The 14,216-nt window shown below is 40.4% G+C and overlaps 1 protein-coding gene across 4 annotated transcripts in view; it reads right to left on the bottom strand.

Moving 5' to 3' along the window:
• LOC144020390 (netrin-G1-like) overlaps nucleotides 1-14,216 on the bottom strand; it is an 89,022-nt gene that overhangs the window by 18,133 nt on the left and 56,673 nt on the right. For all 4 annotated transcript variants that reach the window (XM_077523829.1, XM_077523813.1, XM_077523820.1 and 1 more), the window contains one exon: nucleotides 5,090-5,262. In XM_077523829.1, coding sequence (XP_077379955.1) covers nucleotides 5,090-5,262 — 173 coding nt within the window. The remainder of the gene's footprint in view (nucleotides 1-5,089; nucleotides 5,263-14,216) is intronic.

Raw genomic sequence — 14,216 nt, forward strand, 5'->3', positions numbered from 1 at the left:
CTCCTAGCCTTTGAACCTCTTTTGCAACAATGAGATGAGATGAGGCTCTCCGCAATTTGGACTGTCAAAGTCATTCTTGAAGTCATTCTTCAAGAATCATCTGTCGTCTTTTAGACAAAGCATTCTCTTGGGTGACTTAACTTTCTGTGACATTTTTTCAATGAAATATCCCAAGAATTAACAATTATAATACTTTAAATCAATGTAATAATCATGCTGCTGTGGTCGCCGGACAGAGCCAACGCAAGCAGACCATTTCTGGTGACTTTTCCAATGCGGGTATTGATTGTTTAGTGCTGTTGAGCTGTCAACCAAGATAGCATTTAGCATTAACTACAGTCATTTTAAAACATGTTCTTCAGATGAAGTCATTGAATAGCAAAAATGCTCCTGAAAGAAAACACGTTATTTCAAGCCTTGCACTTTGCAGACTTTTTCTTAAAAGAAGCGATTAAAAAGTCACTTTCCCATAACATATCAACTTTAAAAGATAAAGAGTCACGTACGTTCTAATACCTGAATCAAATAACCCTCATTGCATTCTCACCTGCAAGACGACCGCCGTGATTAAAGAGGGAGACCCTAATGACAGATGAGACCTATTAAAGCCTAATTACATTCTGTACGCTCAGCGTATTTGTCTTCATACGAAGCCACTATATGTTTAATATTCCCGTCAGAAACACAAATGGATAAGGGCGTGATGAGGAATAGGAATAATCCAAGACTAAAATAAGTTCATTTGGCACCTCAGGGGGAGCAATATTGTTTCGTCACTTCCATGTGCGACATTATTGCATTTTATGCGGCTGCCAAATAAGCGCTAATATTGCTTTTGAAGCGGCTAGATCCGGGTTTCATCAGTTCACTGCAGATGCGGCCATGCATTGGGCTTTTTTTTTTTTTTTTTTAATAACGGGCTGTCAATCTAGGGTGAAGCCGGTGCAAGGTGAACCCGGCAATATCTCCTCGTATTTCCACCGGCGCATCACATGACGTCGCATGTACAACAACAAAGAGACGTGATATTATCGAGAACAAACTGCCGGAGACGATGCACTCGCATTTCCCGACACCAAATCGCAGATCGATTGGGAATGTGATATGACCAAGCGAGGGCGATCAAACGGAGCGTCTCGCGCCGCCAATGAAGTGTCATGATGGCAAGGCTGAGTCAGTGCGAATGTGAGCAGAGGGCTGGATCCTTCCACCATCTGGCCTTGCCTGTCTGTCCACCAGCAGCACAACCATGAGTGACTGTGTTGGATTTATAGAGGCAGCGAGCCCCCCCCCCCCCCCCCCCCCAACCCCCGCCGAAGGCATGGGATTTGATAAATGTGACTCAACTCCCATCCAAGATCATAATGTGTATAATGCAAAAGAGCACCTTCTGCCTGCGAACGGGCAGAAAAATAGGCAGCATTACAAATGGACTCTTGACAGTGAAATTGGCGTTAAATTGCTCGTGAAGGAATGAAAAAATGAAGATTAATTAATTCAACAGGCGGAATGGCAGGTATGGGAATTATGCTACAGCAAAACCAAAATGCCTAACGGGGATTTTGGAGAGGAAGAACTCCATCCATCCATCCATCCATTTTCTTGACCGCTTATTCCTCACAAGGGTCGCGGGGGCTGCTGGCGCCTATCTCAGCTGGCTCGGGGCAGTAGGCGGGGGACACCCTGGACTGGTTGCCAACCAATCGCAGGGCACACAGAGACGAACAACCGTCCACACTCACAAGCACACCTAGGGACAATTCGGAGCGCCCAATTAACCTGCCATGCATGTCTTTGGAATGTGGGAGGAGACCGGAGTACCCGGAGAAGACCCACGCAGGCACGGGGAGAACATGCAAACTCCACCCAGGAAGGTCCGAGCCTGGACTCGAACCGGAGACCTCAGAACTGGGAAGTGGACGTGCTAACCACTCGACTACCGTGCCGCCCGAGGAGGAACTCAACAAATTAATTTGACAACAATAAAAAAAAAAAACTTTTTCACTTCATGGCGGCCTATTGAATGGTGGCCAAGTGCACATCTGCCAGTTGTGAGGTCTGGGGTTTGAATCTCGGCCCCGTCCTACCTTTGTGGAGTTTTATATGTTCTTCCCGTTGTCGTGTAAGTTTTCTCCAAATTCTAAAAACATGAATCTTAAGTTCTTTGAAGACTACAAATTAACCATTGGAGCCAACTAAATCCCCACATATCGCCCAGTCTCCTGGGATAGGTTACAGCTCACCCGCAACTCGAGTGAGGACAAGCGCAAGGGTCATTCCAGCTCAGTTCACGCAATGAGTGAAACCCTACTTTTTCAGAGTTTTCTGGAATTTGGTGTATAGGCATATACTAGCATGGAAAGCTGCCAAATTTCAGCCTGATCGGATCAACAGTTTCTAGATATTGTAGTTTGACTTTTTCCCCCCCTTTTTTTTTTTTTTGGCGAAAAAAAAAAGGGCTGCATTTTTTTGTATTTACTGTATGTCATTGATGTTGGGTGTGTCCCTGAATGGGAATTTCAAGTTCAAAATAAAGGACAAAAGAATTTATGTCAAACACACTTCATTCAAAAACAAATGCCAGATTAGGATTCCTTGTGATTTCCCCTTTCAAGTGGTTGCTGTGAAAAGGCCATTTGAATTTCAGTGGCCACTGCCATTTTTCCAAAAAAGTGAAGAAAAAACAACAACAATTGCAATATCTCAGAAACCGTTGATCTGAAATTTGAGGCTGAAATTTGACTTTACATGCTATGAATTATTCTACTAAATTCTGCTTAATTTGGGTTAAATTGTGTTTCAAAATGCCATTCTTTTTCTGGGTGATCTGAAGTGGAATGAACCGCATTGGAAACTAGATTGATGACTATCTTAAAAAGGATTGATGGTGGAGAGGCTGTCTCTCAAACTGTTGATCATTGGTTTGATCCCCTGCTCCCTGTTGTCACGAGAGATGGAACGGCTTACAGTTTACCAATAAACTAGGAATCAGATGTTTATAGATTTCCTGAGTTGGGCTGGCTTAGTCCCCCAGAGAATCAGCTCATCTTACAGCACTTGGTAATTCCTCGTTGGTCTCCAATCAGAGTACTAACCAGGTCTGACCTTGCTCAAGTTCCATGTTTAGATGAGGACATGTTTTCTCACAGTAATATGCCCGTCTAGATCTTGTAGGTCATTACATCATCAATGTAACATCCAAATGTCACCCTATGCATTTTTGTTTACAAAGTAGCTTGGAACTTTAACTACAACAATCTGCCCAGAGTAAATCTGCCTACAGGGATAGTAGGGGTGTGAATTGCCTAGTACCTGACGATTCGATTCGTATCACGATTCACAGGTCACGATTCGATTCGATACCGATTAATCCCGATACGAATTTATAAGTCGATTGTTGCGATTTTTTTTTCATTCAAATTTAGAAAATACTAATCAGTAAGCTTGTAGAGTGTAAGATTTATATGAAAATGTATTATTTATTTATCTGAAATTTCAGTCTTATAGAGGTTGTAATCTGTTTCATGTTTGAACAGCATTAAAATAAAATATTAAGGCTTAATGTTCCGTTCATGTAACATTCTTCCATGCTCAAGGTGTGAATCCTAACCCGAAGTCAGACGTTTTGTTGAATATTTTTCCATTAAAAATGGAAGTTTAAAAATCGATTCACACACACACACAAAAAAAAAGGCAATGATGATAAGACGTTGAATCGGTAAGACTACCGAATGAACAATTCTGAGCTCTTAAAAAAAAAAAAAAAAAAAAAAAAAAAAAAAAATATATATATATATATATATATATATATATATATATATATATTTTTGTTTTTATTTATTGAATCGATTCGAGAATCGCGCGATGTAGTATCGCGATATATCGCCGAATCGATTTTTTTTAACACCCCTAAGGGATAGATTAGAATTTACATTTTAACCTTGCACCAATCATCTTTCAATGTGTTATTGTGCATTGTTCTTATTCAAACAAATATACTATACCAGCTAGGGTTCACTTGCCGTTAGGTTGGTGCTAGTCAACCAGCACTACCATCAGCTCTATGTGAAATGGATATGAGTTAGCTACAGTCAGGTCACTAGGTATTCCTGACTACCAGGAAAACATATATTGTCTAGTTAGTTATGTTTTGTTTTTTTTATATATTCCCCAATCCTTTTGAAGTAACTGGAATACTGCAAAATAAATTTTTGAAAAACAAAAAAGTTTTTATTTTTAAGCTATGATGTGTCCACTACAGAGGACATTTTTTAAAACTTAAATGCTAGGCTCAAATACAGTTAAAATAATTCAAACAATACTTTAAATGTGTTCTTAAGACTCTTATGGAAAACATGCTAACAACATTTAAAGCCTAAATTTGTTCAATAAAAAGTGTTATACACTTATTTTTCCTCTTCCCTAAAAAGTGCTTGCACTGAGGGAAGCCATTTTCTTTTATGATGCATCAAAGGCAGCAAAGCCCCACCCCTACACATTTGGTATCGTTGGAAAGCACTGAATGTCCTCTATAGAGCACAAAAGGAGTTAATTCAATCGTACACACTGGGTGGGAGATATTCTGGTTTAAAAAGTTCCACTACAGAGGACAAATTTCAATTGCTGGTAGTCAGGAGGTTACAGTCAAGTCAAGATGTTAAGTAGCTGGGGTTGTATCTGGAGTATTTTGAATAACTAGCATTAATCAACAGGCAGTTTATATTTTTCCCTTGTGGCACAAACTTAGCTGACAAACTGAAGCGCAAACCAGAAGTTATCCATCAGAAATGTTCTAGCACTGAGCAACTCTTGTCCTTTCCTTTGGCCTCATGCCCAGGCATGAGTTGATTCCTGCAGCACATGCTTGTTGGCGTCACCACGACCCACTAGGGGGTAAGTCAGAGGGTTACTTGGACATGACTAGATGGCCCATATTGGGTGTGACTCAGCACAACAACAAGAATGACTAAACATTTGAAACCGAGATCAGATGGTTTATGCTTTCCACAAAGATTGCCATGGTGACGCCAGGAACAGCTGCTAACTGTAACCAGACAGTATCCATGGTGAAGGTTGGCAACACACTCACATATATTTGCAGTTCCTTTGGGTATGGGGAGGTAGGAGCCCACGCTCCAGACTCGGCCGTGGTAGTGCCTCTTGCAGCGGCTGCAGTCGGGCCCCGTGGTGTTGTGTTCACACTCGCAGCCCAGCTTCCCCTTGTCAAACACGCAGCTGTTGGCGTGCAGGTTGCACTTGCACCTGAGACGGAGAGAGAAAGCACAGCACAAGATGGTCGCCCGAGGAATCCATGGCAAAATAGCTGCTTTGTTTTGACATTGGTAAATTGAAATCCCGGTTGAGTTGTTTGAATCGGATCAAAGCTTGATTATTCTTCGCTTTGGAGAGAAAAAACGAAAAACAAGGCCTCATTTGTCAGTGCCTCTGCGAAGAGAACAGGGAGAGCTAAATGAAAGGCACTCTTTGCTAAGGGAGCATGAAACAGGGATCTGATTGAGTGGCGATAGCTTCAAGATAAGCTCGACTTACCCTATTTTGACCAAGATGTTAAGAGGTTACAACCGGCGTAAGGGAAACGGTCGAAGGGCGTGTGACCGTCCAGTCGATTTGACACCCCACCTTTCCCCAGAGCATGTTTTGTTTTTACAAAGGCCTTTAGAGCAAAGACTTCCATTTTTTTGAGACAAGAGCTGGCTATTTGATGCCGGCGAACACGAGACGGAGAAATGACAGCAGCGGTCCAAAATAAATCCATTCTAATTGACTTCCTGCCCTTGCGGTGACATCTCACGTTAATGATAGATCACTGAAGGGAGAAGGGGAAAGTACACCCTGCAGCATGGGAAGGAGATTGTCGGTAAATGACCGCCAACGATACAAAGCACACTGCAGATGTCTGGCTACATACATACAAGTGTACCACGAAACTCAAGTTTTTCCCCTTGGTAAAATTTTGTAAAAGCATAAACTTTACATCCTTATTTACAAGACATGGTCATAAATTGTTTGAGGGGAGCGCTGCACGATTATGAAGAAAATATTAATCACAATTAATTTGATAATAAAAGTACAATCATTTGTTTTTGGGTACAAAACAAGAACATGTTTAAACGGGTAAAACAAATATTAAGACACATTTCTTTGAAACACCTAAATTATGCAAGTTATTTTTTGACCATACAAGATTTATTAAATTAGTCATTTAACCTAAAAATGGTCCAAATATATACATTTAAACAACTAAAAATTAGTATTAATAATCTTTTTTTTCTTTTCTTTTCTTTTTTTTACGATTATGCCAATTTTGTGATTGTGGATTGTAATAATTAAAATTGTAATTGAATTTCAATTAATTGCACAGCCCTATTGTGAGGTGTTATTTTAAACTGTGTACCATGTTTTTTCTTTTTTTACTTGCATGACTTTGAAATGAAAATGTTCACCAAATTAAAACGTACAGAGGAATTGAAGTCAAGGTAGACGATGTTAATAAATGCAATGTTAATAGTATTCATACAAACAAGGATTGAAAGATCAAGTTAAAAAGTAACTTTATTGGACACTAGCGGATTGTGAATGTCAACAATTATACATTCTATTGTAATATTAAACCCAGATAAGGTACTGAAATGTTTAATTTGATGCTGCTTTGAAATACTGCTTTTTGATATCTGATTGTGTATTGACTGACAACCAGACCACATTTGCAGTGACTCTAGCCCATATCACAGCACATATTTCCCCAAAGTCCATAACTTTTTAATCAATGAACCACCACCACCCCCCATCCCCACCACCACAACAAACCACTACGACCACGCTCTATGAAATTAATGACTGGGTGTTGCCCTTCTAGACAGCAGTCGCTCCCTGAAGTCAAGAGCGATTAGATTTGACCTTCCACTTAATTAAAAACCAGCAAAATCTGGATCATCTGGCCCCAACTGGCACGGTGAGAGAATGTGGAGTCCATGGGGTAGAGATTGCAGCGACTGGATGCTTTTGCCGCTGGCACTGTCATTTAAAAAAAAAAAAAAAGAAGAAAAAGAAAAAAATAATCAAGAGTTTATTCCCAATACGACACAAGCCCTTTTGATTACGACAACATTTATTTAGTTAAGGTGACCTTACAGCCATTTTCAGCCCAAAGTTAACCGCTATTCTGCAAAATCCAAACAAATTAGCCGCCTACTCGCAGTTCAGCAACTGTGGATTCAACCATTTGCAGATTAAATAAATAAATAAATAAATAAATAAATAAATAATATTAATAGCGATTGGCTGGCAACCAGTCCAGGGTGTACTACTGCCCAAAGCCAGCTGAGATAGGGTCCAGCACCTTCCGCGACCCTTGTGAGGAATAAGCGGTCAAGAAAATGGATGGATGGATAATATTAATAATAGTAATATATATAATGTTTTTTATTTATTTTTATTAATATTAATTTGTATTTATTTTTGGGGAAAGGGGGGGGGGGGTGCTAACTCAATTTTCTTTAATTTTTTTTGTGGAAAACGCAATATTTCTTTTTTAAAAAATGACCGCAATTTTCTGACATTGAGATCTAAGTTTTTTTTTTTTTTGCTGCAGTCCAAAAATAAATGAATAAATAAAAAATAAAAAATAGAAAATCCTATTTGGTCATAATGGTAAATGTAGTGCACTTATATAGAGCTTTATCTTCATCAAACATTTCCAAAGCCATATCCAGTTATGTCATTCAAATGTATCAGGGTGTAGCCTACATCAGCGTATTGACAGTGTAATACCCATGGATAGTTTTTCCTTTTCAGTTTAAAGTAACTTACTTTAACTTCCAGGATGACACACTGTACACTGGCAAATGGCAGAACCCAGATTTTATTTTATTTTTGGTCCCATTTTAAACCTATCACTGTTGTGTTGTACTAGCCTCATCCTAGCTAATGCTAAGCTAGCTCGTCTCTCAGTTCTGGCGTCTAAGTTAGCAAACTCATTTCATTTGCTGTAAGACAGCGTGAGAGGACAACAGAAAAGTAATGATAAAGGCTAGGCTTTATTGATGGACTGTTTAACAGTTGAATATATTTATGTACAAACAGTATTTTTACTGTATATATATCCACAATCTTCCCTCAGAGGTATACATGAGTTATTCAAATTCAATTTAGACAAAAATGAATCGGTTTAGATGAGCTACAAAGCATTTGCGTGTTATTTTATGTTCCCCAAAGTTCCCCCGAAGCCATCGACTAACTCTGCGTACCCCTCTGCCGCCTCCTCCTCCAGTGGGAACGGTGCGCTCATAAAAGTGCCGCTTTGCACACACTTCAGCTACAACCAGACACTTAAAAGTAGTCTAAATTTGTAAGCTCCTCCACAACCCGCCTTCGCGACAAGCACCGCGCCCCGCCGCAAAAACACACACGGGAAAGATCTAAACCCTCAGGATGGCAGAGACGCCGCTTCACTGGTCGTGGCGAGATTTGCCGGCAAAACAGCATAATGATCATCTTGCATTTCATCTCCTGACGTGCGAATATCCTTCTAAACGTCTCAATGTCTTTCCCCACCTGCAAGCTTGAAAACATTCCGTTTCCATACAATTTTGGGGGGATTAACCGCTGTCCCTTGCAAATTCACAAATTTGGGCCTTTGAAGCGTGAATATCTGAGGACTTGTGTATGTGAATATGTTGAAACAGCGTGATGTTTGTCTAAAAAATAAATGCGCATGTGCGACCACCCACAAACGCACTTGCGTCAACTCGTAAGCAAAAGTCATGGAAAATGCACACACGAAACTTAAAAAGATGTGAAAATCGCGGATATATTTGTGGATCTGAAAAACACGTGAAAATCAAGAAAATGTTTGTGGGTCTGAAAAACACATGAAAATTACGAATATGTTTGTGGATCTGATAATGTGAAAATCGCAAAAATGTATGATAAATGTGAAAAGGGTACAAATGTTTGTTGATCTGAAAAACGCGATTTATTTTTGGATCTCAAAAACACGTGAAAATCACAAATTTATTCGTGCGAATATTTTTGAGAGAAATCTTTCCCCATATACAATTAGTTCATACACTAGCCTGTTCGCAAGATGGGAGAAGATGGCCGCCCTGTGGCTTCAACGGCTTGCACGGATGTGTATAGGCTTTCGGCTAGCCAATAATATATACAGATCAGTGGGCTGCATAGAACATACTATTATCAAGAAATTTTGGGGGAGTTGACTTCCCCTTTAAGCCAGAAGGACTCTGCAATTGGGCCATTGCGGTTTATCTTCTTTTATTAAGTTTGAAATGATTCCAAACTTTAAAGTACTCCTTCCTCTTGACTTGACTTGCTGCAGCAGAAAAATAATCACCACAAATTCCCGTGATATAGCAAATAATTTGCAATATTAGTACTAGGGATGCACGATAATATCGGTGGCTGATAATTATCGACCAATTTGACGTCAAACAGATAAAACAGATAATAAAGAAATCCACCGATAATTATCGGCAATTATAGACCAGTTTGATATCATACAGTGAACCAGACAATAAAGAAATCCACCGATAATAATAGACAAGTCAGGTTGGTCCTTCCATTGTATTTGTGGCTCACGTTGTGCCCAAATTTTCAACCCCTCCCCTCTCCTATGGTAGTGTTGCATATTTGTGATGTCATGATGCGCACGACCTCATATTGACGGACAGTGCATCATGGCAGTCGCCAGTGTGGGCTTTCTTTACTGCGTCTCCACAAAATGTTACCCTCGCAGTTGTTGTTGCATTTTTAAAGCAGGACCGTTTTGTTTCGGCAAAATCAAAATGAGTTACTGGTTGTCTTTGAAGCAGAGATATCAATAAAATCCTCTCCTCACCCTCTCTTTTTATTTGGTTTTCACGCCCCTAGTTACATGGGTGTTCCAACCCTAAAAATGCAAATGCAAAACATAGTTGGAACACATTGTTGAGTGGAAGATTGCTGAGTACGTGTGGTGAAATTTGCAATCATTTGACTTATAGGAGGACTCGAAAGTATATTTGTATTTAAGTTAATTTAGCAAACAATTATCAGCTTACTTATCGGTTATCGACATCGGCACTTTCTAAATTATTCGTTTATCGGTATCGGTTGAAAAGAGTATTATCGTGAATCCCTAATTAGTACAATTCTAAAATCTGCAATGCACTGAATCCGCATAGGCAATTCTAAACATTTTGCCAGGGGTTTGCTCTTTGATTGTCATTGGACAGCAATGATATTCATTGTTAGCGCTCTGCTATTCATTGTTAGCGCTCTGCTATTCATGGACATTCTCAAGGTACTTGCTCGCATTTCAATTGCACTCGTGCCGAGCAGCAGCTAACAAAGCAAAGCATTTATTTATCTTCCTCCTGCTCGCAACAAGCCAACAAACCCGTGACACAAATGTTTGCTACTTGTTGGAATCGGCACACGCGAGTCCGCTAATCCCAAATGCTCACATGCAGTTCACGCACAGACACGTGCGCACATACACAATCCTCTGCGTACGTGCCCGGTGAACCATGGCAGCTGTTGCCGGCATGATTGACAGAATTCACGAGTCAGGTTCAAGTGCAGGTCCGCACAACAGCGTTTCTATGGTTTTGTCTTCCACCCTCCTCCTACTACAGATGCTTGTCACATGCTGCGATGTTTGCTGCCAGTCATCCGGCAGTCTCCTGCGTTTAATTAGCGCTTGTAAAAGGCCATGCCGCCTTTGTAAATAATACACGTGGAAATTGTATATCACACAAACTGATCTCTGGAGGGACGGCCAGCAGCAGTCAACATTTCTACACGAGGTGTATGATTACAAGTAGGGCGACAAACACGGTTGAGGGCTTTTTGAATTCTCACGTCGGGCTTTCCGCAATTGCGCATTCATGCCTGAGTACCGCGAGGTGTGTTTGTTGTTCTTGTTAAAAAGAAGGCAGCGCAGAACCGATAGCTGAACGCCACTCTCTCATTCTGTGCCAGGCGAGTGCACAAGCATGGTAGTAGTCGTCTAATGTCGGTATTAATATTTATCCCTGTTGTTGATTGCTTCACGGCTTCTGATGCTTTTTGGGTAAATATTAAGATAGGAAGGAATGTGGTGGGGAGGTCTGATGTATGGACAGTGTAGAGCTGTTTTATTGCATTATCAGTTTTTGCAAAAGCAAAATAACAATTACATTATTCAAAGGGAGCTTTGCTTTTATTTTTTTTTGTCTTCTGGGATTTGCTTTGGCGGGTTTGAAAGCCTTCTCTACTGTATTCATCAGGCTCCAGTGGGAATGCCTTACGTACGGAAATCAAAGTAGAAGTGGTTATCTTTGTAGCAATGTTTCATGTTTCGTCTCTCGGCTTGCTTCCCCCCCCCCGACATCTAAAATTTTGGCCTGTTTTACTGCTGCTTCTCCCATTTCTTGGAGAAGGGGCAAAGTAGCGATGAACCAAGTGAGGCTTTTAATTTGTGGGATTCTGCATCGACTGATCAGGACAAGACCTGAGGAAGACCACTTACCCAGAGATGGAGCCATGGAGGATTCCGCATTCACAAACCGGGAAAGGTTCTGAGGAGAACCATTTCTCCAGAGGCATCTACATGTGGCGTTTAACTAACTCTTTGACTGCCACGTTATAAAAAAAAAACAAAAAACTTTAATATGACAAAGGTTTTGATCATTTACGTCATCCTGGAAAATGTTCTATTTTATCAGATTACATGTTTCATTGTAATTTCATACACCGGCAGCCCATTGAAAAGAGATGCTGAGAGAGTTACTGAGTGTTTTTGCTTCCACAACCCATTGACCAGGCAGCGCTGCACTCAGACGTTGTATTGACCATTGATTTAAAAAAAAAAAAAAAAAGTAGTAAGTAAAAGTAGTTGACGTGATTTAACGTTTATGGCGGCATACATCGTGATTTTACTAATCGCTATTAAACGTTTTTGGCGGTCAAAGAGTTAAATGGATTCTCATGTTGTTCAAACTAACATTGTATAGCATGATATAAAGTGATTAATCCATGACAGTTTGGTCATCCTGGAAGGGAGATCCCTCCATCTGTAACGTCTCTCAAGGTTTCTTCCTCTTATTTTTCCCTCCCCAAATATGTTTTCTCAAAGTTTGCTGCCCAGATGGGCGGGAGATCTTGACAAGGGGATGTTTTGGATTTTTGTGAACTGTCGGGCTGTGAAGCCCTTTGAGGCTCTTTTATTATTAAGAGCTATATTACCCAAGCTAACTTGACTTGCTTTATTTCCCCTGATACCAAACAACCTTACAAGCATTAACTGACATCAACTTCCACATAAATAGAAATAAATGTTTTTATTACACTCAATATTGGTAAAATCAACTTAGTCAAAATGTCTTATTAAACATAAGACTTAATAAATTAATCCCACATTCCAAAGACATGCATGGCAGGTTAATTAAGCGCTCTGAATTGTCCCTAGGTGTGCTTGTGAGTGGTTGTTTGTCTCTGTGTGTCCTGCAATTGGCTGGCAACCAGTTCAGGGTATATCCCGCCTACTGCCCCAAGCCAGCTGGGATAGGCTCCAGCACCCCCACGACCTTTGTGAGGAGTAAGCGGTCAAGAAAATGGATGGATGGATGTTCTCTCACTTTAGTCATCATCATCATTACTCACATTCTGCACTATATTTCGTTCGATGAAGCTCTCACGCAGACTCGCCCACGTTACAAGCCACTCCACCAGGTCCAGCTCTTATAGTTATTATGTTTACAATGTGCTAGTTTTGTTATTTGATGATACTAAAATTACCGTATATATACAACATAGTATATGACTAAAACGCCACACGATAAACGGGAGTTGCTTTTCTGAATCATTTTGTTCTTTCACCTTTACTTATTGAGTGATTGTTGCGGATTTTCTGAAGCGTGATATTACCTGCCTTTGAAACAAATGACAAGTTTCGAGCGGTACCCGGCATGGAAATTCAAGCTGTATTTCTGCGGAACCCAAAATTGGGAATGCGTCAAATTAACTTGCAAGCCGTATTCAATATTACTTCAACAATTTGAGAAGCCGCGGTGGGGGGGGACACAAACAATCATCTCGAGATATATTACATCAGACGCGGAAGAATGACAAAAATTGGGCACGGCGCAGCGCGACGGAAACAAGTCTAATCGGGCTGCTCAATTTCACGGTGATGCATCCCGGCATAATGAGGTGACTTTGTCGTCCTCCCCTTTCCCTGAGACGAATCTCAACGGCATTTGCAAATGTTCGGTTCTGCTGCGTCATGTTAATTTTGCGGCACCTCAAGGTCACGTTTAAGGTTGATCGATACTTCGGCATGAAATCCATTCAGCACGTGATTGCAATTCAATACGTACTTCAACCAACTTAAGTCAGGTCGTTTACGTGTGGATCAGATCACAAATGTGGCTCGTCTTACACTTTTACGGGGAGCGACTGACCTACCGTGTCATGTAGCTGCTGTGACCCGGTCGACTCATAGCATTGCTTGAGTTCATTAAAGTTAACGTCATTGGTATCCTTACTCTCCAAAATCAGGACACGTTTTTAGACGTTTGACCTCAAGACCACCACCACTTTTTCCTTTTCTAATCAAATCAATGTATAAATTAAACACCTTTTGCATATTTATAATCATGGAACCTTAGAGGTCGAAATCACTATATTCTAGGGGACCCTGGTGGATATTTCTGATTATTTTATGGGAGAAACAATAGGAATTAAAGCAAGCAGCAATGAATGGGCCATACATCCCGCTTTTTTTCATGGCAAATTGTTGAGATGATCATCAACTTGCTCCACCCACACTCATTTTTTCATTTTTTTTTTCAGAAAAAGTGAAAAGCTGAACCAAATACTGATGATAATATATGTATTAATCGTTTCATTTCACCTATGAAATAAAATTATCTGATTAACTAACGATGTAGCCAACTTTAGCAGAGGTGGATTTGTCTGTATGTTATTTTAACCACCGGCACCTCCCCGCTGTAGCGGACCAAAACATGTTCCCCTGGACTTCACTCTTATTTCTCCTCTCCTAATGACTTCACACGTGGTCTGTTAAAGAAAATGGAGAAACTGATACATGCCCCATGTGTGCATTTGTTTTCATGTGTTTGCCTTCAGCACTTGGATGCACTCCACATTAGCCGTTAGCTTAAACGGATGCCAAAGTAAGTTTATCCCACGAG

Source organism: Festucalex cinctus, chromosome 1, assembly GCF_051991245.1.
Source record: "Festucalex cinctus isolate MCC-2025b chromosome 1, RoL_Fcin_1.0, whole genome shotgun sequence".
Classification (NCBI taxonomy): Eukaryota; Metazoa; Chordata; class Actinopteri; order Syngnathiformes; family Syngnathidae; genus Festucalex; species Festucalex cinctus.